Genomic DNA, 27770 nt, shown 5'->3' with positions numbered 1-27770 from the left:
CAACTTATCGATCTCTAGGTTATTCCGGGCATTAAAATGGAGTACGATTTATTGATCCTAGACTGCAAAACCCAATTTCAGGCTCATTGTATATATACATATGTAAAACAATCATTTCCATTCATAAACAAAGAGTAAAATGCCTCAAGTTATGGCATAATTGAGTTCATTGTTGTCAACCGAAACATATACTTCATACATTCATACATAAACATCAACTTTCCATAGAATACGACCACACGACCAGATAATAGAAAGGTCTAAGAAAACAGTAAGCATGGAAATAGGAGGAAGAACAAAAATCTTTTATATCTAAAGTAAATTTGATTCACCAACACAAATCTTTTCTAGCATAATTTTATTTCGCCGGTTACTAAAAAATATAAGCGTGAGGCTTTCCTAGACATACGAGGGTGCACAATTGTGAGTGCCCCTAAGAAAATTAAAATTAACTTTTGAAAAAAAGAAGAAGATATAGGTAATAAGTGATTGTAAGTTTGTAACCCCAACACTGAAGAAGAAAATTTAGCGGCAAAATTCCATGAAAGAGAAGAACAAACCGTTAGCGGCAACCCGGTTCGAGTTGAGGACCAGTGGGCTTACCCGGCCCACTTTCTGCTAGTCTTCTTCTTCGTCTCTGCCATAGATGAACAACAGAAGCTTTGCTTAAAAAAACCCAGTCTTGGCTTCCATAGCCACACACACACAAATTCGATGCCTTTCTTATCCAAAATTCAGCGCCAGACTGATTACCGGCGATTCCCTTCCTCCACTCCCATTGTCATCGACAATGGCGCCTCCTATTTCCGCATCGGGTATAAACCCCAATTAGGGATAAACCCTAATTTCTTCAATCCCAATTCGCATTTGTGTTTGGTAGTTTTTGTGCTTAAATTTTTTGTCTTTTGGGTGAAATTTCAGGTGGGCTGGTGAGCCTGAGCCTCGTGTTGTCTTCCGCAACATTGTTCAGAGACCTCGCCACAAAGTCACTGGTACTCACTATTCCGAGCTCCGTTCTTATATTCAGCTTTGAATTCGATTTGGGTTTTCATTTTTACTGTAAAAGATTTCATCTTTCTGAAATTCTTACATTATCTTATATAATTGTACTGCATGGTATTCAGAGCTTAGTTGAGTAGTGATAAGAAGCTTTTTGATTTGTAGTGTTAGTGTTGAGTACAGTGTGTTTAGTTTTGAGAGAAATGTGTGTGTGTGCCCAGGTGAAACTGTGACCATAGTTGGTGATCATGATGTTGCTTTGCTGAGATACTTTGATTGCACGCGTTCGGGGCCTCGCTCGGCTTTTGATAACAATGTGGTTTACCAGTTTGAGATTATGGAATACGTAAGTTTGGCTTGGTGTTGTTGTTTACTGTGGATTTGTTTTGCTGGTTATATGATGAGTATAGGTGATTGGAGTGTATTGTGTACGATTTGTTTATGCGGTAATGCAATTGTAGCCTCACTGGATATTTCTTGCGTCTGTAGATTCTGGACTTTGCTTTTGATCGTCTGGGGGCTAATGGATCAAAGGTATGATTACAAAATGGACACTTCGTTACTTTTGTTTTCATTAGACTTGCTAATGCTCTTGGCATCCATTGTAAAGGTTAATTTGCCAATGTGGTCGTTTAGATCAGCTTATATATAAGTAGAATATTTTCCTTAACATCTGTGTTCATTTGATGACAGAACAGATTGATCATCCCATCCTGATTACAGAATGCGTATGCAACCCGTTTCAGTCTCGTAGTAAGATGGCGGAACTGCTATTTGACACATATGGAGTCCCATCAATAGGTAGAGTATAATCTGATTCAGATAATTAAAAGGTTATACATGTCTCTAGATGATCACCCCAGTGCTAAGGGTTATTATTGTGCGATTGTGCTTCATTACATCTCTCCTTTTCATCATACTATCCTTTGTTGTTCCACCCCTTTAGACATGCAAACTTATATCAAATGAAAATGAACTAGAAAGTCAGTGAGACAAGAAATCGTCCCTGATGATTGAGATTGAGGTGTTCTAATATTTTAGTTTCGGTTCTTATTCCTAGCTGATATTCTTGATCTATTGCTTAATTATGATCATTGATTACAGATTTAGAGAGAAAATCCTGTTCCCATAGGTAGTTAGTCAATTTAGAATTGTAGTTAAGCCCAACTACATAAGTTCTGGAATTGATTAACGTACTAAACCACTATTGTCCTGTTCTTGTCCCTTCTTTCTCTCTTTCTTTCTTCTCCAATTTTTTTTGGTATCAAAGGCAAGGACCTTACCAGCCATTTAAATGGTAAAGAGGTGTCTAATTCTTGCATTCCACATTCCATATAGCCATTAGCATAAAAACATAACTAAATCGAAGAAATTGAACTCAAAGCTATATTTCAAGCAAGTTGCAAATTTAATAATATGCAGCGGTTACAATATAAACTGCAACCAAGCCACCCACCTTTTAGAATGGTCTGTGAATGGGATAGGGGACATGAACTCCAAAAAAAGTCTATCAAGTTAATTTGTTGTTATAATCATTGATTATTATTCAACTGGAGCTTAGGGAATCTATATATGAACATATATATATATGTCTCATCATAGTGAGGTAAGGACCTCAGTTATACATATATATATATGAGAATTTTCAAGTGCGGACGTCTGTACTTACATAAGGTACGGATTCGCCGATTCTGGCGACGGCTTGCCGCAACGGCACGGCAGACCAGCACAGCCGCAGTACCCACCTCCCGGCGATTCCGTATGTGCTGGCCGGTGCTCCATCGGTGACTCATGGCGGCTGGAATCTGCAAAAATCAAGTTTCTAGGCAGATTCTGGCGATTTCGCGATTTCGGCCGCGTGGGTCGCTGATGGAGCTCCGACCGGCACAGAGGAGACCGCCGAGAAGTGGGGAGTGCGGCTGTCATGATCCGTCCCGCCATTGCGGCCTGCCGTCGCCGGAATCGGTGAATCCGTACCTTATGTAAGGTACGGACATCCGTACTTGAAAATTCTCATATATATATATATATATATATATATATATATATATATATATATACACCTGAGGTCCTTACCTCACTATGATCAGTCAAATCTTCTTATCTCAAGCTGCACCCGGAAACGTTGTAACTTGTAACAAATTAATTAACAAGAAAATAAGGAGGTGGAATCATTAAATCAAATATCTTTGTTCTAATTGTGGATTTGCAAGCTGTTGCCTCTTAGTTAAAGCTGAAAAATCAATAATGGGTCAAGAAGCTTAAAACATGATCCCTTCTGATGTGTTTAGCCATGCAGATAATACAATTATAAACACAGTGAATGCCTTTGGTCTACGAAATCACAGACACTGCATTTTGAAGCAGCTGCAGTTAGACAATCTTTTTAGCAGATTGAACAATAATTTTCTGCTCCATATTTTTTATTTCTTGATTGATTTTGCAGCGAACAATGATGGTCTGCATAGAGATTTCCTGTAGCTTCTGTTTACTTGGGCCAGTATCTTCTCGATTATGGAAATTATATACTTGATACCGATTAACTTCATAAGATGTGTGCCTGATGATTTTTCAGCATCAGTTCTAGTAACTGTTTTATTCTGTAAGATAGGACGAAGGAAATGAACTGATAGTAACCAAGCAACAATGAACTACAATGGTTTCAGTGCCCGCAGTTTATCACTATACTAAGAATCAGAGCGAATAAAAAATGCAAGTGAAGTAAGTACTTTCATTTGGGGGAGTGAAACTTAAAAGGTCTCTGAATCTCTGAGCTTAAAGTTTCAAATTCTTTTTCCTAATTCAATGTACTGGATCAAACAAGAACACGATGTCTCTTTTTAAGGCCACACACATTTCTACTAGTTGCATGTTTCTCAGTTTGGCTTTTCACAGAAGCAGTACACTTGCCTTGCTTCCCTCCAAGTGGTTATAATCCCACATGCACCTAATCATAGGACAGAGACTTCCTCCACTCATTGAGTACAGAAGTTCCCAGAAATTGATGCAGACATGCTTGTCTGCGTATATCGTAAAAACAAACATATTTCTTCCTTTCTGTCATTGCATCCTGCTTATTACAAACCTACATATCGGCATATGTATGCATAGACTACTTTCAATGAACCAAAAGTACGTATTTAAATTCATCTAAATCATAAACAATTGATATTGAACCTTTTGTGCTTCAGAATCAATCATTAGCTCTAATTGACAAAGTTGAGGAGCAGCTCCCTTAAGTCAAGCCATGTCACTTGGATGAGGGGACATCCACCCTTAATTTAAACGTTTCTCATTCCTTTAAACTAAGCTCGTGTATATGATTTTCTTTGCTTGCCATCTATATGGAGGAATTCTTTCACTTGTGATTCACGCTCATGAGTGACGGGTCAAAGTTCTTAAACTACTTCACTACAAATGCAAAGTAGCAACATGAAAGAACTCAAATAGCCTGCTAAATCAAAGATTTGCGTAATTATTGCAGATGGATCTTATTCCCAGGTTCACCATCTATGCGTTCTGTTCTTTCAGCATAGAACTGAAAGATATTAGTTCACATGGTTCCATGTGATTAATCATCTATATAGATGATTTGAATATAATATCTTACACCAGTAAATGACAGTATATGTAGTTATGTACATGTTATCATGGTGCTAGTCAAAATTCACATAACACCACAGTGATAGCCGCTAAGAGACATGATCATCGAATACAATCCCCATATATCTTTAGTGATCGACAATATTCTCTGGCTGATCTGGTTGGCCGGATTCGTAGCTAATTAGTAATTCAGAATGGTAATCTAGTTTCCACTCATTCCACAAAGAAACTGTAACTAACTAAATCATGTACTTTATTGAAACATGAATGTTGTCCTATTCTGTCGTGTCCTATTAAGGCTATTCAGAATAGTAGTAAACATCTAAGAGACTATAAAAAGTCCGTGAATGCATAAGTGAAAATTGTGGTATCTAATATAGTTGATCATGAATTTATGGTGATTCAACTTCTGCAGAGGTAATGAAACCAATTAGCAGAAGAAGATTTCATTCCTGATGATCAGGTCAAGTTTAATTAGTTCCACGTTTTGTTAATTGGATGTTCATCAAGTTAAATGACTAATTAACACATGCCTCCATGTGAGGTTTATACAACTTTCAAACTCCCAGGGAATACACATTGCCCATATGGCCACCAGTCCACCACCCACAAAACAATAAAAATGAGAAACAAAGGACAATAGAACAAGAAGAAGAACAACTACCAACCAAAAACTCAGTCTACTCCCTACCTAGCACCAATTTTGAGGGGACATGAGACATCATTCCCCATGATTTTGTTCAATTCAAATCAAAACGAGAATGAATTGGTGAGACATGAAATCGTAAGATGATATGGATTGAATGTGTGCTATAAGTCTATAATGTTTCTTAGCTAATGCATGAGAGAACATCTAGCTAGCTTGTTCCCCTTCTTCCCAGTTTAATTATCTTCTCCTAAGATATCATCATGAATTCATGATTGCATATTATAGGGATGTTTTGAAGGTTTCAATATTCTTCGTATTATGTTCCGTGAAGAGCAAATGATGTGGCAAATAAATTAGCTCACCTTACTTATAAGTCTAATATTAATTTTGTTTGGGTAGAGGAGACTTCCTATCATTCAGGACGTTTTCTACGAGAATATATGTGGTGATTCTACGTCCCTCATGTTGCAAGATTTTATTATTATTCAATAAATGGCTCCTCGTATAGGTTCTTTCAAAAAAAAATTCCTTGTAATATTAGGAAATCAGATCAATCTTTCTATTCTTGGGTCAGCATCACAGTCCCTGCCTCCAGGCCAGGAGAAGGCCCATCCTTAAAATTCGTTCATCAAAACCATGAATCTGACAAGTCTTGTATAGTAAGGTAATATTTCATGTATTGACCGGTCTTACTCGACACTGTATATGCAATTGACAGCTGTGCTACTTAGTATTTTGATCCAATTTCTTTTCTTTTCAAGAGGTGGAATAGAATAGCCTTGTCGAAGCATAATCATAATACACTGAATTCGGTAAAGCTTAGAAGCTGAACCTTTGGGTGGTCCAAAATGTATAGATTACTCCTTTTTTGTATACAAAAGGCATGTTTATACATGTATATTCATCAGATTAGGATGTGATCTTAAATAATCCGGCTACCAACATTACCCTGTTTGAGAAAAAAATAAACTTTTACAACATTATACTTATTTAATAAACTCGAAGCTGCATTTCAGACCAAAAAAAAAACTCGAAGCTGCACTACAACAAACTTCCTCAATAGAGCTGGAATGAGAAAATGACATAACTAAGCTTGAATTAAAAGAAAATAGTCTTTTTGAAAGTGTTTTCCTGACTTTGTAATTGCGGGTTATGTATGAAGTATGAACTAAGAGATCGACCACAGTTTAAAGCTGCTATCGTTAGACAGTGACAGACTCATTTTCAATAATAGGATTATATACACATTGACTTTGATGAACAAAAAAAACAAAACAGAAATTACACCTTGACAAAGCCTATCCTAGCGCGCAAAACCTTCAGCACAAGACATATTCAAGATACAGATTGGATCCAGATGCAACAAGAGGCATTGTATAACATTACAACGTAATAGCCCAGGAAAGTCTGATATATTCAAGCTTAATTACATCTATCTACTTATATGAATGTACGTATGGAGAAACCAATTAGGCACATCTGGTACTGTCAATTCATTCTCAAAGTTACAGAGCAACCTATTAAAGTTATTGGAGCATACTATGCACATAAATACAGTAGGTCAAAATTTGCTTCTGATGAACCCAAGGTTTCCCTCGACAAGTATTTCAATTAGGAGATATTTGTAAATACAGTAAATTGATAATGCACATAAATAAACAACCACTTCGATCAAAACCATCATTGTTATATATATAGCACATTAAGAGCATTAAGCTGATGTAAAATGACAGGCGACTGATATATCATCGAGGGGTAGTTCACAATTTTGGAGAGAAGTAGTTGTAATTCAACTCACACTGTTATTCCCAGTATAAGGCAAAACAGACACATGTATATGAAACATGAGGTGAAATCTGAAATGTTTCCTCTGATCATATCATCATAATTTTAAGAGTTCACCAAATTAAATCATCATATATATGGAACTGCTACGATAATGTATGGAACTTGATTACTCAAAACCCTAAAATCAGTAAATGGCACTCCGAATTCATCTATAAATGCGGTGCAAATCACCCCCATTTTCTTAACTGCTAATCTTAGATAAAAGCATTACCCTGTGAATTTAGATCCAGTAAAAGGTAAACAGTAGATTTCAGTTTATCCATGCGACCATGCCAGGGAAAGATGCATAATTGTTTGTATTATGACATGTTCCATATTCAAAACAAAATCATGTCTCAAAAGAAAAAGATGGTGACCAATCATGAGAAAGCTAGCTCCAGGAATATAAGTGGCTCAAAATGATCGGCGAAATCAAGATGGACTACAGTACTCTCGATCAGAAGTACAGACATTCCTGAAATCCCCAGTTCTGCAACTCAGACAAATATAACCCAATCTATATTCCCTGAAGATATTATTCCAATAACCTAACAGATTTCTTAGCTAGAATAGCTTACTCCATAACCACTTAGATCAAGAACCGTTCTGGACGGTCCCCACAAGCCGGGTTATTCTCACTTCTCAGTGAGGACAGCACTAGAGCCATTGTTATTGTAAAAAATCGAAATACAGCAAGTGGAACCGGAGGAAAAGCAGAACGACACAAACCCCAAACCATGTTTAGTACTTAAACAAAGCGCCCGGCCAAAATCACGAGCATCACTGTCGAGTGAATTTAAGTACATGATTAAGACTAATATATAACAATATATGTCCCTGTTCTTGTTCCCCGCATGGTTAATAAAACCTTCAACATCAGTATCCGTCCCAAAAATTATCAAAAGGAAATTAAAATTACCATGTTTTTGAAGTTCATCATCCTGGTAATGGATCCATGTAGAGCTACGTCGCTGTAAATGTGTCAAATAGTCATTTGCTTGCCGCTGCAGCATCATCAAGATTCCCATATCTAACTTAAGGGCCTGGCTTTATCAACAAAGTTAAGCTTAAGCCGGCCCCTTACAGATTGTGAATCTTGAAGATGCTCCACCCGCAAACACTGACTAGATTTTATTTCAGATCAGATCGGGTCATCTTCCTCGTTCACCGATTCATCAAATTAAAAACGGAATAGAGGGCTGCGCAGGACTGGAGGAAACCCTAATTCTCTAGCCCTAGATCTGATGATGATGATATATATGTGTGTGTGTGTGTGTATATATATATATATATATATATATATATATATATATATATAAAGCAAAGTTGGGGGCTAGTAGTAAGAGTTTAGGGCGAACTTGTATATACTAAAGGAACGATCGAGTCGAACTATATATGAAGGGAAGAAAAGGGTTGAGGAGCTGGAGAGGGTTTGGGGGTATAAATATAGGGAGGCTTCACCGGATGAATAGGTGAAAGAGGAGACTCAGGAGAGATGGAGTAGTCATGAATGAGAGAGAGATAGAGAATAGGTAAATAAGGTAATTGGTTGGCAATCAGAGAGTTGCTAGGCTCAATGAGTGAACAGTCACCAATCGTAATCGTTGGTGCCAAAAAATGACCGAAAGCTTTAAAATCACTCTGACCCAGTCTGTGACCAACAGATGTCAGCAGAATAATATTATGCCTTTACACACCTCACTCACTCTGCTCTCAGTCTCTCACTCACTGACTCTACAAAGTTGAGTACAGGCTAACAAAGAACAAAGATGGGCAGGATTGGAAAAAATTGAAACCTTAACCACAATATAAGAAACCATAACGTTCAACTGTGGAGATGGCGTTTAGATTTGGAGAAACTGTTGCGTCCTCCACAAGCATTTCTTCAAGAAAAGGGTTTGGGGGCGGATTTGACACCATGACCCTGACTCGTTCGATCAAGGATCCTAAACTTAGGGTTTAAATTTCCTTGTGTTGATCCCTCATCTCCCATTGCTCTTTCTTTTAAGAGTAAGCTCACAACTCACAAGGTAATACCCTTTGATGGGTCTATGTTGGGATCTCGATTTTCATCTCTGTTTTACCTAGGGGTGGATACGTAGACCCGAAAAAGAAAATCATATCCGAACTAAAACTGAATCCGAAAAAAAAAACTGAAAACTGAAAATAAAAAAATCGAACTGAACCGATTATGTTTGAGTTGGGTTTAGGGTTTAGTCCTTCATAAACCGAACTGACCCAAATAACCCGAAGTCAATGGTCAACGTCATTGTTTTGGTTTATTTTTTACTTTTATTATTTAAAAAAAAAACTAAAGTCATCATAAACCTAATTGATCTAATCAATTTTGCGGTCTCTCTCATCTCTCAGACAAAAAAAAACTTAGAGCTATCTCTCTTTCTAAATCTTCACTCCTTAGTTTAGCGCTATATTAAAAAGTCACTTCATTCTGCAAAACCAATCCATATAACTCATCTCTCCTCCCTCTTCCCCCTTCTCTCCTCTCTCCTCCTTCGATCTCCATTTATTGTCGCCTATTTTTGTACCGTGACTCTAAAAATTGAATTCTCTAATCAATGATTTTATTAATGATTCATATCTTCAGCGAATAAGTATCAATAACGGCTCACATGAGACATGAAAGAAGGCTTGGAAAGACCGGGTGACCTACACGACAGACTTAACGAGGTTCAATTACCTAAACCTACATGGTGTGCAAACATTTTTGTTCCTCTCTGATTTTAATGCAGTAGAGTTTTTTGTACTTAAGATAAATATGCACTGTGTAGATGTTACAGTCAATTAAGTATGAAATAATTAATTAGACCATTTATTTTTCATTTTTATGTTAAATTTTGTACTTTGAAATTAATATATAATATTACGTATTTTATATACGGGTAAAACAAAAAAAACAAAAACGAACCGTGCGGTTTGAGTTGGGTTGTGGGTCACAGTCTCTAAAATAAAAAACATAACCAAATTTAAAATTGGGTTGAGTTATGGGTTATGTCCAAAACCGAACTGTATTAAGTATTAACCTATGTCCACCCATATTCTCTAGCTCTTATTTGCCCCCCTTTCTTTCTCAATTCACCAATCACATCCATATATACGCTGGTAGGTTATGAAGCTAAGTTTCCATTAGGATTTTCAATGTTGCTACAATAACATTCCACTCGACATGTGAAGCATTTATAACTAGTCAATTTGTGGCACTTGGGCATGGTAATGAGCTTCTTTTACATTCCCCTCCTCTTTTCCCATTCTACTTCTGTAATGTTAATGTTGGAGTTTTTTTTTGCCATTGTACTGAATCTCTGGCTTGACATCAACCCCACAAGTAGTCCTGTTAACTATTATTGTAACCTGCAAGTACTTATTAATTTTGAATTGCCATGTCCACCACTCAAAAGCTCATATTAATCTGCTAGTCATCAATTCCCACCATGAAGTAATAGAAAAATTCTAATATACATCAATGTATGTAGGTATGTTATGCATCCCACATTCAACGGTCGATATTGTTTTGTGAGTGTGCTCAAAAAAATAATATTCATTATAAACCGTCGGATGTGAAATATATAGCATACATTGATGTATAATATATTAACTCAAAGAATGATCATACATTCCCGTAGTACGTCCCCACTCCACTGGCTTAATATATGAGCTTGCGCTAGTTGGCAGACAGAGAAAGAGAGGTGTTTACTATTGCAATGAGCTGTGGCATGATTGCATGAATGTGATGAGGATCAAAGTCACGCACCAGTGATCCTTCTAAATTTTATGAATTACTCAAAAAACAACGAAGATGTTTTCAACTTTTCATAATGATAGATCGATGGATGGATGGATGATATATATCCATATAGGAATTGTGCGATTGAGTATTGAAGCCGTACATGCTAGTAATAAATAATTGCTTGCGTAGCTATTGACCAAGTCACTCATCATCTATATCTTCAGATGTTAATGATAAAAATCACGAGATACTTGGAAGATAATATTTGTATAACATATGATTAAGACCGGTTCAAGTGGAAAAGAACTATCATGTATAAATTTACAAGAGGCTATAAGTGTACAATATACTTGATAGTATCGATCAAACTCAATCAATTACAAGAGGTTATGAGTTTCTCTCCATCTACAAGGAACAAAGTATGGTTTTCAATTTTTCATAATACCGGCTCTCCACAATCATATTAGCATCGATCGAGATTCTACTCCAATTAGCCGAAATGGTCAGATATTATGAGATTGAAGTAATACAACAAATGTATCGCACAAACAAAATAATGATAGATTACTAATCACTTACATAATAAATATTACAGATTAATAATCACGTATCTCTATCTCAATCTGCTAATCTCTTATCACTATATGCCGGCGATGAATGACTGAGAAATAGTGAGGTTATCGCCGGAGCCCTTACTTATTAGTTGGACACTAGCTAGCTAGCGCCTAGCGGCATGAAGGTGCATGTATTACTAATTAATTTTGCAGTGACCTACAGGGTGTACTTGTACGAGGTGGAAGCCAAGTAAAAAGAGCTACAAAGCTTGCCTAACGTTGTTCGATCTAATTGTTATATTCCTCGATCTCTACCTAAGTCTATATTTTTCCAACCGTCCGTACAATCTGCATTTTCCACGAAGGGACTTTAATGTTGTCACATGCATGCAGCAAAATTCGCTCGGTCTCTTTCACAATTTCCATTTTGTTTTTCTTATTACAGTAGGAAGCTTTTCCTGAATGGCTGAATGCAATAATAATTACGATCAACTAGCTCAGCGTCTGATGATCATCAGTTTTCTCGGTGGCCGGTGGGAAACGATCTCCAAAGAATCGCATGTCCTTTTCGCAGGTAATATTGCGCATGTCCTGCTGCTCCTGCATATATATGCGCAAGTTATTATATATTAAGGGTAGATGCCGATGTTTATAGGAAGGATTATTGTGATCCTACCTTAAGATATGGGAGTGATCATCTCAATTCTCAAACTTTCCTATATTTTAATGAACAATCATCTGATTCAAATCTTACAGTTTCTCATAAACTGTCCTTTAAGTGAGCATGTCTTATAAAAGCATTCCACAAAGTAAAATTATGGAAATATTAATGAAGTGATTGCATGTAGACGAGATGATCGACAATTACATATCATGAAGAACGTATCAAAAAAAAATTACATATGATGAGAAGAAGATAAGTATGGTCGACATACACAACAGCTGACGCATATAATTAAGTCAAGAAAATGTTCAAAAATTTCCTTTAAAAAGTAAAGAGAAAGATAGGACAACGCACACATATATTACTTCGGGTTAATCTATTATACATCAATATATGTTATACATTCCACATCCGACGGTTCAAAACAAATATTATTTTTCTGACCACATTCTCTTGCCTTTTGCTTCAGTTGTTTGTGCCCTTCGATCAGTCTCATTCTCTTCTTTTGGTCGCGTATAAATTGTGACGAAATTAAATATGTGACATTTATACCTAGTAATAAGCACTAGAACTACGTACCTGAATGGAAGACTTAAACTAAAGCAAGAAGCATATATCTTTTTTCCATCCATTTTCCCTTCATTCTTCGATTTGTTCCAACTTGAGGAAGAGGCTAGGTTCGTGAAATGATAATGCTACTGTACTTGAGAAGTAGATTAATTTATAAATAATTTTTCAGATGAGTAGCTATTCAACAAAATCATTGATCGATAATCTAATATAATATCCGGATAATTAACTCTAGTAATAGATAAAAATCAGTGTGTTGCTACATTTCATCAGAAACATTATTATCCTCCTTCAAAGACACATGTATAGATCTTTTTTTTATGAAATTGTATGGAAATCCGCTTAATTAATATATTAATGAAGGAAAAATGTCGATTTAATACAATCTTGGCACACTTTTTGTCAATTTCAATGACAAATTTCAAAATGTGCCAATTTCAACAATGTAACTAAACATTTGCCCAATTAGTAAAAAAACTATTACTTTATATATATTTTTAGAATATTTTTACTTTTATTTATCTAAACACGTACAAAGAGAGAAAGTTGATGAGAGATATCACGTTGTTGGAACCTTGCCGAACTCCGAGCTCCGATCACCGGATTTTAGTCAACATCGCCGGATTTCGGCCATCGTCCCCTGACTCCATCCACCGATCGCCTTACTCTGGCCACCGGTTGTCGGAAAAAAATACTAACACCTAGGCATGTGATTTTAGACCCGAAAACCGTATAGAACTGTCAAAACCGTACTGAAATGGTCAATTTGATTCGATTTCAAAAAAAATAAATTACTAACCCTAAAGGAACCGCACAGAAACAACCAATTTGATTCCGGTTCCTATTTTTGAAAATAATGTTGGAACCGTTAGAACCGAGTATTCACAACTATATAAGAAAAAACCCTAAAAGAAACATATTTTATTGCCACATCCCTCATCACTTTTTTTTTTACTTCTTTGACTCATATTAATTACTATATAAACTAAAAAACCCTATTCGCTTTGCCTTACGCGGCTTACGCCCTGATTTCCTCTAAAATAAATTATCCTAGCACTCCCTAAAATCCAAATTAATTATCCTAAGTTTGCACTCTCTCTCTCTCTCAATTTTTTTTGAAATAATTGAGTATGTTAATTGTTGATTATTGAGTAATCGTACTAAAGAGATTGTTGACTTTTTGTATTTCCATTTTGAAGTTCGTATTTTTATATGGTTATTGTTTACAGCTTGGAGATAAATATATATTATAGTAAATTTTTGTAACCGTAAAAACCCGGAAAACCGACCCGATATTTTTGATTCGATTCGATTTCGGTTTCGGAAGCAAATAGTGCTAAATCCGGACCATTTTTATTTTTTCGATTTCGGTTTCGGTTTCTATTTCTGTTTCGGGAAAAATTAGTATTTTGAAATCGGTCATAAACCTACTAAAACCCAATAACCATCAATAATAAATTACTGACACTAAGTAATCTCTAATAACAAATTACAGTACTGACAACTAGTAATCACACCCTTAATAACTCATAATAATAAATTATTGACACCCATCTGTCCCACCAGCAACATCAAGATGATTCATTCCAGGAAAAGGATTCAATTTGGAAACCAATCTAAAAGTAGGGGATATTGACTTAAAGTACCGTAAAGGGAACGTGCAATCAAGCTAACTGTGTTTTGATTTACAAGCATAAGAGTACATGTTCCAAAGGCCAACCTATCCTTCCATAATCGGTGTAATCCTGCACTCATCAAATTGTTCATTGTATCATAGTTTGACGCAACATTGCTGAAAACGTTCCTAACCATCTGACTCTTTTCTTCTTCCCGTACTTCTTTGAATCCTGCAAATCAAACACTACCCAATTACCAACCAAGGGACTGGAAGCCAGAGAATGCTGCAAATAGAAACAATCAACTAGCTCTTCCAAAACAATGAACACCTCTTCGTCTCTCTTCTTCTTCTTGTTCTTCCTCCTACTCCTCCGTGTGTCCTCCTCCGACTCATCCGCCACTCTCTTCAACTTCCTCTTCCTCCCCGGCCGCCGCTGGAGCCTCCTCCTCTGACTACTACCCCTGCAGCGTGAAGCCGTCCTCCTCGTCGTCGCTTGTCGCGATTTGCGCGAAACTCCTCTGATATGGATCTAGACGGAGATGAGAGATAGGCTTCGTCGGAGTTTGCTGAAATCGAGGGTGAAGGTGCTACCTATGTTGCTGGAACTTGGAATGGGACACAATGGCGAATTTCGTTGACGACGCAGAAGGTTAAGACGCCGGCGACGTCGTGATCGGGGAGGATCCGATCAGAGCAACACCAGAGAGAGAGAGAGAGAGAGAGAGAGAGAGAGAGAGAGAGAGAGAGAGTCTGTGAGGAAATTTGGAACGTGAGGTTGGGGTAGCGTAGTCTTTTACACATAATTTGTTGAACTGGATTATAGGTTTTGAAATAGTTTTGGGTCATTTTTGTTCATTTGGTCAAAACCCCTAATAATGAACGTGATTGATCAGTTATTAGCTAGGCCGGGGACTATGCATGCATGCCGACTTCAGAATAGTTTATTCTGAGATTGTAGACTTGACGGGTAATGCTATATTTACATCTTCGATTCTGAGATCCGTCTAGCCAGTAGCTACTACGTATTGTACTAAATTGATTGTCCGGTGCACCAAACGTTCGATATGAAACATCAAGAAAAACCCTGAAAATCTCGCCTAGAAGTACTATGATGGAGTTGCATGCTGCATTTCAATATGTACAACGTACCCTACAGAAATTAAGTTCTATAGCTTTTTAGGCTACCCCAAATGGAAACTATAATGTCCTCTCCCAACACATCGCGCACAAAGCTTAGTTACAGCTGCCTTCTCCAGAATTTAATTTCTCCCCTTTTCCTCCTTCACTTCGATATTAAATCCAACTGTACACGCGACCTATCTATTTCGCTTTTCAACTTTGGTGTGTAAAAGAAAATAGATCAGGAAGCTTGGATACATGTCACGTCCCTAGATCTTAGCTACAACAATATCAAATGTATGTTCTTGAACCATCGAGAAATCCTACATGTATACCTGTTCCTCGTGCATGTTAATCATTTCTTCAAAATTACCGAGGAATTTTTAGCCTTTAGGTAGTCGTGTAAAGAGATCGACAAAGATTATTTCGATCGCATCATACTTTTTTAGAGAGAATACCTAAAATTTTATTAAAACAATCCAACATATGAGATGACTCGGTGGTAGACAACATTCTCCACTTGCATCTCTACCCTGAAAATAAACAATTAAAGTGGAAAGGAACCGAAATGGGTTCAACTGTAACCAAAATTATTGTAGAAGCCTCGATACTTCATTACCTTCAACCTCAAGAAGAAATAACCTATTCCAACACTATATACCAAAATTACTGGTATATATGCATAGACAACCTCCATATTACATTGACACAAAAAATTAATCGTTGTTAAATTATTAGCCACCGGAAACGACACCATAACCATAACACACTTTGCGACAAACCTACAAAAAAAAAAAAAAACAAGGCCCAAGGCCACCCTGATTGACCCGGACCTAGGCCCAAACGAGCCAAGCCCCCCACCATTGGTCTCCAAAGGATGATCTTACGGCCGACATGCCACCGAGCCGACCCCCGCCGTTGATGCCAGCCTCGGCCAGAAAGCCACTGTCCGTGGTTGTAGCGGAGCACCACCACCATCACCATTCAACCCAGCCAAGCCGCCATGAGCCCGTCCAGGTCCGAAAAGAAACCACCGCCATGGCGGCCTCCGCTCCCCCATCTCAGGCCACCGCACTCGCACTAGCTCCCCAGCCAACAAGACTCGACTGGAGATTCAAGACAACGCCATGACATCGCCGCCGAAAGCAGACCCTACAACCTGAAATCAGGCCAACATCTCCGATCGCAACCAGAAAACACCACCCCTAACAATCCAACACTAGGCCACCAATTGACCTTCCATAACTCTCGTCCGATGGCAACGCCCCCGAAGGGCGCGCCGTTGGACGAAACAATTTTTTTTCTTCCTATAACCCTAGGAGATTCCGACAATTGCGGAGCTCAGGGTTAAAATGCAGTATCCTTCTCATTCGATCGCATCACACTGATCGATCAGCAGAAGAGAAACTTAAGGTAAGGCCGTAAGGGGATTCTAAGTCACGATCGAGTACTACTGGAAGCTTAATGTGCTATGCGGATCTCTTGCTCGTTTGTTTACGACTTTCCCAATTGGGTAGGTCATTTCTTTGACATTGTCTTGAGGAGGCCCTTCTCAGCCGGACTTTCTCTCATGTTTTACTTTAGTGGAAAACAGTGTCTGAGTAGAACAAATGAATCGATTGATTTGAGTCCTGAGTCCTGAAGTATCAGAGGGGTAAAAGTAAACACGTGCGTACGTAGGGAGTAAAGTGATATGCCATGCAAGGGCTAGCTTACCTAGCTACGCCTTGAGAGGACTTAATTTATCTGGCGATTTTCTTTGGAGGAGAGAGAGAGAGAGAGAGAGAGAGAGAGAGAGAGAGAGAGAGAGAGAGAGAGAGAGAGAGAGAGAGAGAGAGAGAGAGAGAGAGAGAGAGAGAGAGAGAGAGAGAGAGGCGAGTGATGATGATATGACGCCATAGTTGATCTCATGGATCCCATGCAGTAGTTCACATATATATCCAAGAAAGTGTCTACTCTTTAGGCTTGTCATGATCAGCTAGCTGCAGGTTCAGAGAGTTTATCTTTCTTGCATTGGCTGCTGCAACAACGTCCTGCATAGCTAGTTGGTACGAAAGTGATGATGATCATGTTCTTTGGGATTCTACCCACCTGGTTAGAAGAGAGAAACTGCTTCTTGTTGATCTCCAGAAGGCAAAACTGGTTTAGAGCCTCTGTCCTTTTGTCTTGAATTCCAATTCCTGTTTCGGAAGTTGTCCCAATTTTCCCGTTTAATTTTCGTAATCGATTGTGCTCTGCATGGTGTATACTGTATAGTTTATTAATTTCAATTCATTCTAGCATAATTATATCTTAGTACAGAAATAATATGGAATCGGTGCTCACAAGTACTACTCAACCAGTATAAATTGTAGTTCAGCTCTAAACTCAGAGTCTGAGATAATTGTTTGGTGTAACATTGCATATATGTTTGTGTGATAGTGTAGCTATCAAAAACAATGTATGAAAAATAAAACTAATGTTTTCATGAAGTATTAATTGAGCACGATATCTAAGTATATTTGACATCCTTTTCCATCATTATATATTAAACATGAATCTTCCTTGTACCAAGAATTGAACGATTGCTAGATGCCTAAATCAATATCAAAGCACTTAAAACCTCTATTTTAACTTCTATGGGTATTCGATCGATAGTTCTTGTGTATTACTGATGCATGGAACCCTGGCCTGATAGATATGTACATATCTATTGGAAAAAGAATTTGAATCTACATGAAGATGATCGAAGTGGTATCCAATGTTGCAGCGCACATTCTTGCAAGGAGACACTAACAGAGAGCATGTGTACTCTAAATGCTCTCTTTAATCAGTGAGATACATGTATGCTTCTGGGCTCTCTGGCAAATCACAATTTGGTTCAATAGTACAATAATTCAATCCAGATCCACCAAAAGGGACGATCCCCTCATCACCTGCACCACTCCATAGTTTTCAAACCTTTTATCGATCACTACTTTTCATTTGTCTTCCCTTTCCCTTTCATCACCATGTGAACTTCTCGACTCTATTATTATCTCTCAGAAGAAATCTCTTATTTTCGAGCTAGTATATGTATGCAGCAGACACACTCAAATGTTCTCTGTCATTTACAAAAAATGCATGTTCTCCTCCACTAGCAAAAAATAAAAAGTAAAAAGCGAACATAATATATAGGTGAAGCGTAAATTCTTGTATGCACGTACGTCGTGTATGTGCAAGATGCAATATGAGTCATCTATACGTCTTAACCACCACACATGTATATGAAAGCAAGCACACACTCCAGTTTTCACACAATATGACAAGGCAATTGATCACGTACATGAAATTTCCGTTGACTCGTCGGGTAATAAAACGAATAATTATCCAACTTATCGATCTCTAGGTTATTCCGGGCATTAAAATGGAGTACGATTTATTGATCCTAGACTGCAAAACCCAATTTCAGGCTCATTGTATATATACATATGTAAAACAATCATTTCCATTCATAAACAAAGAGTAAAATGCCTCAAGTTATGGCATAATTGAGTTCATTGTTGTCAACCGAAACATATACTTCATACATTCATACATAAACATCAACTTTCCATAGAATACGACCACACGACCAGATAATAGAAAGGTCTAAGAAAACAGTAAGCATGGAAATAGGAGGAAGAACAAAAATCTTTTATATCTAAAGTAAATTTGATTCACCAACACAAATCTTTTCTAGCATAATTTTATTTCGCCGGTTACTAAAAAATATAAGCGTGAGGCTTTCCTAGACATACGAGGGTGCACAATTGTGAGTGCCCCTAAGAAAATTAAAATTAACTTTTGAAAAAAAGAAGAAGATATAGGTAATAAGTGATTGTAAGTTTGTAACCCCAACACTGAAGAAGAAAATTTAGCGGCAAAATTCCATGAAAGAGAAGAACAAACCGTTAGCGGCAACCCGGTTCGAGTTGAGGACCAGTGGGCTTACCCGGCCCACTTTCTGCTAGTCTTCTTCTTCGTCTCTGCCATAGATGAACAACAGAAGCTTTGCTTAAAAAAACCCAGTCTTGGCTTCCATAGCCACACACACACAAATTCGATGCCTTTCTTATCCAAAATTCAGCGCCAGACTGATTACCGGCGATTCCCTTCCTCCACTCCCATTGTCATCGACAATGGCGCCTCCTATTTCCGCATCGGGTATAAACCCCAATTAGGGATAAACCCTAATTTCTTCAATCCCAATTCGCATTTGTGTTTGGTAGTTTTTGTGCTTAAATTTTTTGTCTTTTGGGTGAAATTTCAGGTGGGCTGGTGAGCCTGAGCCTCGTGTTGTCTTCCGCAACATTGTTCAGAGACCTCGCCACAAAGTCACTGGTACTCACTATTCCGAGCTCCGTTCTTATATTCAGCTTTGAATTCGATTTGGGTTTTCATTTTTACTGTAAAAGATTTCATCTTTCTGAAATTCTTACATTATCTTATATAATTGTACTGCATGGTATTCAGAGCTTAGTTGAGTAGTGATAAGAAGCTTTTTGATTTGTAGTGTTAGTGTTGAGTACAGTGTGTTTAGTTTTGAGAGAAATGTGTGTGTGTGCCCAGGTGAAACTGTGACCATAGTTGGTGATCATGATGTTGCTTTGCTGAGATACTTTGATTGCACGCGTTCGGGGCCTCGCTCGGCTTTTGATAACAATGTGGTTTACCAGTTTGAGATTATGGAATACGTAAGTTTGGCTTGGTGTTGTTGTTTACTGTGGATTTGTTTTGCTGGTTATATGATGAGTATAGGTGATTGGAGTGTATTGTGTACGATTTGTTTATGCGGTAATGCAATTGTAGCCTCACTGGATATTTCTTGCGTCTGTAGATTCTGGACTTTGCTTTTGATCGTCTGGGGGCTAATGGATCAAAGGTATGATTACAAAATGGACACTTCGTTACTTTTGTTTTCATTAGACTTGCTAATGCTCTTGGCATCCATTGTAAAGGTTAATTTGCCAATGTGGTCGTTTAGATCAGCTTATATATAAGTAGAATATTTTCCTTAACATCTGTGTTCATTTGATGACAGAACAGATTGATCATCCCATCCTGATTACAGAATGCGTATGCAACCCGTTTCAGTCTCGTAGTAAGATGGCGGAACTGCTATTTGACACATATGGAGTCCCATCAATAGGTAGAGTATAATCTGATTCAGATAATTAAAAGGTTATACATGTCTCTAGATGATCACCCCAGTGCTAAGGGTTATTATTGTGCGATTGTGCTTCATTACATCTCTCCTTTTCATCATACTATCCTTTGTTGTTCCACCCCTTTAGACATGCTTCAAGACTGGTTTTTGGTCGTGATTTTGTTTTGCTTGCTTATGTTGTCTATTCATCCTCCTAAGTATTACTTTTTCATTTCCATGCCTGCAGCATATGGTGTTGATGCTGCATTCAGTTACAAGTATAATGAACATCATGGGGTTTGTAATAAGGATGGTCTTGCTATCTGTCCTGGATTTATGACGACTCATGTTATTCCGGTATGCTTTTTTGGTCTTGCTATTATTCTTTTGAGTAATGATAGTCATAGATGTGTCTACAAGATTGAATTCCATATGATAAGTCGTATGTGTCTATATATATGTTTCTTAATAGATAGGAAGTTTGATTGGGTGATAAATGCATCCAAGTCCACTATCTTGATTGTTATAGGTGACCATGATTTTGTGTTTGGTTCCCAGTTTATTGATGGTGAGCCTGAGTATAAAGGATGCTGTCGGACTAACATTGGTGGGTACCACATCACTGACTATCTGAAGCAACTTATGTCACTTAAATACCCCCATCACATGTGAGTAGAATGTCGTTGCCATTCTCATTCAATCAAGTAGGCATAACTCAGGTAATATTTTTCTGATTTTAGATGTTTATGACGCAGGGCTCGGTTTACATGGGAGAAGGTTGAAGACTTGAAGATGGAACACTGTTATATTGCTCAAGAATATATGCCAGAAGCTCTACTGTTTCAGGTATAGTGCGTTTTTATTTCCATTCATTGTTACTTCCAAGCGTCTGACGTAAGAGTTGCAAAATTTGCTTCTTTCTTTATATATTTGCAGAATAGAACCAAAGAAGCTGAAGATAAAACAAGGTCATGGCAGCTCCCATGGGTTCCACCACCTACTGAGGAGCCTCCTTCTGAAGAAGAGATCGCAAGAAAGGCAGCCATAAAAGAGAAACAAGGTCAACGGTTGCGAGAAATGGCTGAGGCAAAAAGATCTTCTAGGATAAATGAACTAGAAAATGATTCTCATGGTTTGGAATTTCTGTTAAAGCAGCTTGAACAGGTGGAAGAACATGATATACGATCTTTCTTGTCTGCGACTGGATATATATCCAGGAAGGAAGTAGAATCTGCCCTTGCGAAGGTAACACAATCTTTACTAAAAGCAAAGGGTGAACAAGCCGAGTATGAGGAGAAACCTGACGCAGAAAGATTTCATCTTTTAAATAAACCTGATAACGAGTGCACTCCAGAAGAGGTAAGCTGTTTAAGTTAAGTATCTTTCACATTCCCCATCAATTTGGGGTTTATTGATTTGGAAGATGTCTGTATGATCGGTGCTGTTGTCCGTATCCTGAGCTCCCTGTTTAATACTCTCTTGGGTCTTGGAATCGACTTTTGTGCATCATTTTGATCCTTATATCTACATATGAAAATGTTATGTAAAGATATTAATGCTAAGCCTATAGCATCTGTTTTCCTAGTTGTATATAGTCTGTATTTAAATTTCTTCCTTTCTCTTGACAGCTCAAGATGAAAAAGAGACAGGTGTTTCTAAAATCCACATCTGAAGGTCGGCAGCGAGCTAAACAGAAACGCCACGAAGAAGAACTGGAGAGAGAAAAAAAGAATCAACAAGATGAGCAAAGACGTTTGTATGTTCTTGACCTTGTTATCTTCTTTTGTATTTCAAGGGGTGAGGGTTAAGAAGAGAAGGGTCTTATAGTTGAAAATAAAGATTTCATCATTAGAACTGAGTTAGGGTATAAGCATTTAGCTTTCTGTGTGGGCTTGCACATGATTAGTTTGGTAGTTTCTTCTTAAAGATTAATTTGCTTCTCTCTTTCTGGTTATTGTAGAAAGAACCCAGAGCTTTATAAGGAGCAGTTGCTTGCTAAATATAAAGATCTTTCTGAGAAAGTGGAACAGCGAAAACGACTGAAGACAAATGGAGGTCAAACAAATGGGAATAATAATTCTGGAAATGTTGGCCGTGGTGAGAGATTAAATGCTGCACAGAGGGAAAGGATGCGCCTTTTGACCACAGCAGCTTTTGATCGCGGCAAGGGTGAGGATACTTTTGGCGCTAGAGATGAAGATTGGCAACTATATAAACTAATGAGCAAAGACAATGATGATGATGATGAGACACCGGATGCAGATGAAGCTGAGTTGGCACGTCTAACTTCTAGGCTTCGGGTATGTTTATTTGGTTCACTTAAAATGCTTTGTGTGATACCTTTTTCACTCTAATCCTAGTATTTAATGTGGATCATTACTGTGGCAGGAAGTAGACCCAACATTTGTTCCCAGATCAGATAATGGAAATTCGCAATCAGTAGAAGCACCACGGAGTCGTCCTCTAACTGAGGAAGATTTTCGGATAGATTTTGGTGTAGAAAGATACCGCTGCCCTGAAATTTTGTTTTGTCCCAATTGGATTGGGATCGATCAGGCAGGCTTAGATGAGATGGCTGGGGTCTCGCTAAGGAGGCTGCCATCTAAGGACACCAAGCTGGAGGAGAAGCTAACCAGTTCAATCTTTTTAACTGGTGGGAGTAGTCTATTTCCTGGAATGAGTGAGCGCTTGGAAGCTGGAGTCCGGATGATTACGCCATGTGGTTCACCTATAAGGGTCGTGAAAGCACTGAATGCAACTCTTGATGCATGGCGTGGTGCTTCTGCTTACGCTGCTTCACCACAGTTTCCAGCACAAACCTTCAGTAGGAAGGACTATTACGAGAAGGGCGAAGAGATAGTCCGCGGACACCAGTTTCGATACCATGCCTTGTAGTACTAGATGTCACTGCTTATTGTATCAGATGTCACTCTTAAATCACAATTTTTCACAATCAACACATTACTGATTAACATCATTGGCCCAAATCCTGATCTTTTGTTCATTCAAATTCCCAAATCAAAATAGCATGTGCTGCGAATAAACATCGAGCAATCCAAGATGAACAACTTTTTGGTGTGCTACATAATCACGTAATACGGCACCATCACTTTACAAATATATCATTTTTTTTTTCAATCATGTCACAAATGTGTAGTTGTACTTCCTCGAGAAGATACGAAAAATGAACTCCACCACACTAAAATGAAACTCCGATCACCAATATGTGATTCACCCAACACATTATATCTATTAAATTCAAATCCATCCAACTTTGATCTGTGATTAGTAGACATGTAACAATTACCGGTATTGTCAACCTCTTCATTTAACCAACGACTGAACAATGTCCAGATCTAACCGATGTCTTAACCGCAAACATGGAAGAAAAAGATTTATTAATGACAATTTAGATGTGTTGATCACAACCACGAAACCCGAGGACGAGATCAAGAACCTAATCGAAAAATCGAAGCCAAACAATCCTAGCAAAACCAAAACCTTCCCAACCAAAAAAGGAAAAAGAAAAATGAAAGGAAGGGAATATATATATATAGTAACAAGTGCCAGCCTCGCACAAGATCAATGAAATGGAAATGACCGTTAGAGCAAATTAGGTACCGAACACCCAAAACACAACTACGCTCCCAATATATATATGACCGTTACACCCTAAACCACTCTCCTTCTTCCTCCTCACTCCAAGCCCCTCCTCGCTCTCAAGAACAAGGCCTCTTCTCCATTCTTGGGTTCTCTTCCATTCCCTCAGTCTCTCAAACCCAACAAAGCCCCAGAAAAAATGGATTCACCCCAACCCCGCAAAACCATCCTCAACCTCCCAACCGGGATGTCCGAGTCGACTCTCCGACTTGACTCGCTCTCCAGCTCGTTCCGTGGCATCTCCAGCCTCTCTTCGCCGTCGAATACCTCGACATGCAGCGACAGGTTCATACCGTGCCGCTCTTCGTCGAGGCTGCACCAGTTTGGTCTCAACGACAAGGCGTCGCCGGTGAAGGACGGCGGGAATGAGGCTTATCAGAGGCTGTTGAGGTCGGAGCTTTTCGGGTCTGACTTTGATTCTTTTGGCTCTCCTGCAGGTGGTGGTGGTGGTTGTGGTGGAGGAGGAGGACAGGTGGCGTCGCCGATTAGTCCGAGTAAGAATATGTTGAGGTTCAAGACGGAGGTTTCCGGGCCTAACTCGCCGTATTCGCCGTCGATTTTGAGGCATGATAGTGGGTTTAGTAATGAGAGCTGTACACCTCCCAAGCCTCCAAGAAAGGTCCCCAAGACACCCCATAAGGTTGTTTGCCTCAAATCTTTTACCTTTTAACTTTTGTAGTGTGAATGTGTGCATGCATTTGTGGACTACAGCAATAAAATTTACTGGGAGATTGAATTTATTTGACGATTAATGAGAGCTGGATATGAGGATAATGATTGTTTATCAAGATAACCTATGAAGGTTCACTAGGAATGGGAAATCGGTTATTCTGTTTGTGACTTGTGTCAATGTGTTGAACCAACTAGCTGATCTAGCTGAATATTGAGGCTAAATCATGCCACAAGGTAGTTTTTATCTCAATTTTTTGTACCCTTTTATTTTCTGTTGTGAACTGCATGCATTTGTGAAGAAAACTCTTTCAGATTTATAGGTAAAGTAAATTATTGTGTATTTGATAATTGGATTTGAGTATTCCTTTCGCACATTTTTATGGAGGAAACCTATCAGGAATCACCGAGAATGAAATAGATTATTCTGTTGTGTCAATGTGTTGAACTAGGTAGGTGATTTAGCTGTATTTGAGTCTTAATCATGGCACTTTAGATATAGTTCTCAGTTATCGTTAATGTTGTGAAGTAGAGCTGCTAGGATGAGTTAGAAATTGGTTCGTGTCTAAAGAACTAGCTTTAAATGGAATATGCAATGGTTGATCTTACAAGAATTGATAAATGGTTGCAGGTATTGGATGCTCCATCACTTCAAGATGACTTTTACTTGAATCTGGTGGACTGGTCCTCGCAAAATGTCCTTGCTGTTGGATTGGGGACCTCAGTTTACTTATGGAATGCCTCAAACAGCAAGGTGAGATTGATACTCCGTCTACTAGACTAGGATTGAGCTTTTCCATTGCGAAGTTGTCTCTCTAGAAGTGTGCCCTTTAATCTATACTTCGAACACAACAATTTGATGAATGTGTGATGTATTGGTTATTTGGTTTTCTTAGGTGACAAGACTGTGCGACTTGGGGCCTAATGATGGCGTCTGCTCTGTCCAATGGACCAAGGAGGGTTCATATTTATCAATTGGTACAAACGGTGGCCAAGTTCAGGTGGCTAATTGTTTTATGGGCTTACCCTTCTGTGATTTATGCAATTATTGATAGTCTGATTCCTATACTAGTTTATATTTTCTTTTGTGAAGATACAGTTTCAGATGACCATTAATTCATGCATTTCTTATAGGTTTGGGATGGGACTCAATGCAAGAAGGTTCGAACAATGAGTGGACATCAAACAAGAACTGGTGTTTTGGCATGGAACTCAAGGATACTAGCATCAGGAAGTCGGGACCGGAACATCCTTCAACATGATATGCGAGTCTCAAATGACTGCATCAACAAGCTTGTTGGCCACAAGTCTGAGGTGAACATTACAATACTTAATCCTCCCTTTTGAAACTGTAACCTTACACCTCCAACTCTCTCATTATATCAATTGCAATCAGATAACATTTGCAAATAAAACATTAATGCAATATTGACATTACTTAAATTTCGATTCTCCAGGTATGTGGGCTGAAATGGTCCAACGATGACAGGGAGCTTGCCTCTGGTGGCAATGATAATCAGGTATATATCCAATACTAATTTATGGATTCCTTATTTTCTGTGGTCTTTCTCCCTTCTACATTTGGTCTAGCCGTATTTCTAGTAAGATGCTAACAATGTCATATTGATGACCAGCTCTTGGTGTGGAATCAGCACTCTCAGCAACCAGCTTTGAGGCTAACAGAGCATACAGCTGCAGTCAAGGCCATTGCTTGGTCGCCCCACCAGAGCGGCCTTCTTGCTTCTGGAGGTGGAACCGCTGACAGATGCATACGCTTCTGGAACACGGCAAACGGCCACCAGTTGAACAGCGTTGACACGGGAAGCCAGGTAATTAAATTTACAGCTTTTATGCTCACCAGCATAGGTTGTGTCACTCTGACTATGTCTCACTACTCAAGTGTTGCTACCTTGACTTTCAGGTTTGCAATCTTGCATGGAGTAAGAATGTGAATGAGATAGTTAGCACTCATGGATATTCACAAAATCAAATTATGGTCTGGAAGTATCCATCCTTGTCAAAGGTTCAGATTGCTAGTGTTCTTAATCTCTCTAAATTCTCATTAAAATTCTGAAGTTACTTGTAAATTTGTCACTAACTCGTGTTGGAATTCGCTTATAGGTTGCCACTCTAACTGGCCATAGCATGCGAGTCCTGTACCTTGCAATGTCACCAGATGGTCAGGTATTGCATCTTTATTCATAGCTTCATCATTTACTAACAGTTCAAAATCTCATGTTAATGTTGAGATTCTGTACTAGTAATAAACTCAACTACTGAAACTGTTTTTTTGTGCAGACAATAGTCACTGGTGCTGGGGATGAAACTCTCAGATTCTGGAATGTGTTCCCTTCTGTAAAGACTCCGGTAAGTATATCACTGATTCAGTCACACTACATTTTTCAAATTTTAAGCTGCTCAGAAATCTCCGCACTGAGATTAACCTATGATTTCGTCCTTCAAATTTCAGACACCATGCAAAGAAACAGGTCTTTGGTCACTGGGACGAACTCAAATCCGATGAGACTCTCTAGCATCATGCAAAGTTAGAGAACTTCTTGATCAGTAGGATGACCTCAGACCCAAAAGATACTGTGTTGAGCATATGAAGTAGTCTAGAATATAATGTATATGAGAAGATGCAGTGATAGTGTGATACATAAGTAGAGAACAGAGATAACTTGATTCATTTGTTTTTCTTTAGTTCCGGATATTTTGAAATCTGTACTCCTATCCTACAACACGTAACACTCAGACCATGAATGATTTGATATACATTTTTTTAACAGTTTCCAGTTGTGCTTCCCTCCCCTTCATAAGTTTTACCAGTTCATTTGTGTTTTAGAAGCACAAGCAATATCCGTTGAATTTAAATCGTATTGAATGGTCCTGATTCGATTCCGAAAGGCTCAGTTCAGTAAAGATTAACGAGAGCCAAAGCTTGAGC

The 27770-nt window shown here is 38.4% G+C and overlaps 2 protein-coding genes across 6 annotated transcripts; both read left to right on the top strand.

Moving 5' to 3' along the window:
- Positions 1–590: 590 nt before the first annotated feature.
- On the top strand, positions 591–23504 carry LOC126802403 (actin-related protein 5). 5 transcript variants are annotated; one of them, XM_050530026.1, is made up of 12 exons: positions 591–815; positions 922–992; positions 1221–1345; positions 20186–20230; positions 20395–20497; positions 20742–20851; positions 21053–21162; positions 21250–21340; positions 21431–21853; positions 22123–22250; positions 22455–22794; positions 22883–23504. In XM_050530026.1, the coding sequence occupies exons 1-12, from the start codon at positions 715–717 to the stop codon at positions 23387–23389; spliced, it is 2154 nt and encodes a 717-aa protein (XP_050385983.1). In that variant the 5' UTR covers positions 591–714; the 3' UTR covers positions 23390–23504. The 5 variants fall into 5 exon arrangements, with proteins under 5 accessions (XP_050385983.1, XP_050385984.1, XP_050385986.1 ...); XM_050530027.1 differs by lacking the exon at positions 20186–20230 and adding an exon at positions 1489–1533; XM_050530025.1 differs by lacking the exons at positions 591–815; positions 922–992; positions 1221–1345 and adding exons at positions 19289–19512; positions 19619–19689; positions 19918–20042 and having other exon boundaries at positions 22883–23502.
- Positions 23505–24197: 693 nt separating this feature from the next.
- Positions 24198–27598, top strand: LOC126802010 (protein FIZZY-RELATED 3). Its single transcript, XM_050529525.1, has 10 exons — positions 24198–24794; positions 25455–25577; positions 25720–25824; positions 25958–26137; positions 26281–26343; positions 26458–26652; positions 26745–26846; positions 26945–27007; positions 27122–27190; positions 27294–27598. Exons 1-10 carry the CDS (start codon positions 24294–24296, stop codon positions 27345–27347), a joined length of 1455 nt encoding a protein of 484 aa, XP_050385482.1. The 5' UTR covers positions 24198–24293; the 3' UTR covers positions 27348–27598.
- Positions 27599–27770: the final 172 nt, after the last annotated feature.

This window comes from Argentina anserina, chromosome 7 (genome assembly GCF_933775445.1).
Source record: "Argentina anserina chromosome 7, drPotAnse1.1, whole genome shotgun sequence".
Lineage (NCBI taxonomy): Eukaryota > Viridiplantae > Streptophyta > Magnoliopsida > Rosales > Rosaceae > Argentina > Argentina anserina.
This window is presented reverse-complemented; position numbering and strand designations above follow the sequence as displayed.

Excerpts from the sequence above, each read along its gene's own strand:
- LOC126802403 (XM_050530026.1), top strand. The coding sequence starts at position 715 with ATGCCTTTCTTATCCAAAATTCAGCGCCAGACTGATTACCGGCGATTC. Across the intron at positions 1,346-20,185 it reads AGTTTGAGATTATGGAATAC|ATTCTGGACTTTGCTTTTGA; the intron begins GTAAGTTTGGCT and ends TTGCGTCTGTAG. Across the intron at positions 20,231-20,394 it reads TGGGGGCTAATGGATCAAAG|ATTGATCATCCCATCCTGAT; the intron begins GTATGATTACAA and ends ATGACAGAACAG.
- LOC126802010 (XM_050529525.1), top strand. The coding sequence starts at position 24,294 with ATGGATTCACCCCAACCCCGCAAAACCATCCTCAACCTCCCAACCGGG. Across the intron at positions 25,578-25,719 it reads GGAATGCCTCAAACAGCAAG|GTGACAAGACTGTGCGACTT; the intron begins GTGAGATTGATA and ends TGGTTTTCTTAG. Across the intron at positions 26,344-26,457 it reads CTGGTGGCAATGATAATCAG|CTCTTGGTGTGGAATCAGCA; the intron begins GTATATATCCAA and ends ATTGATGACCAG.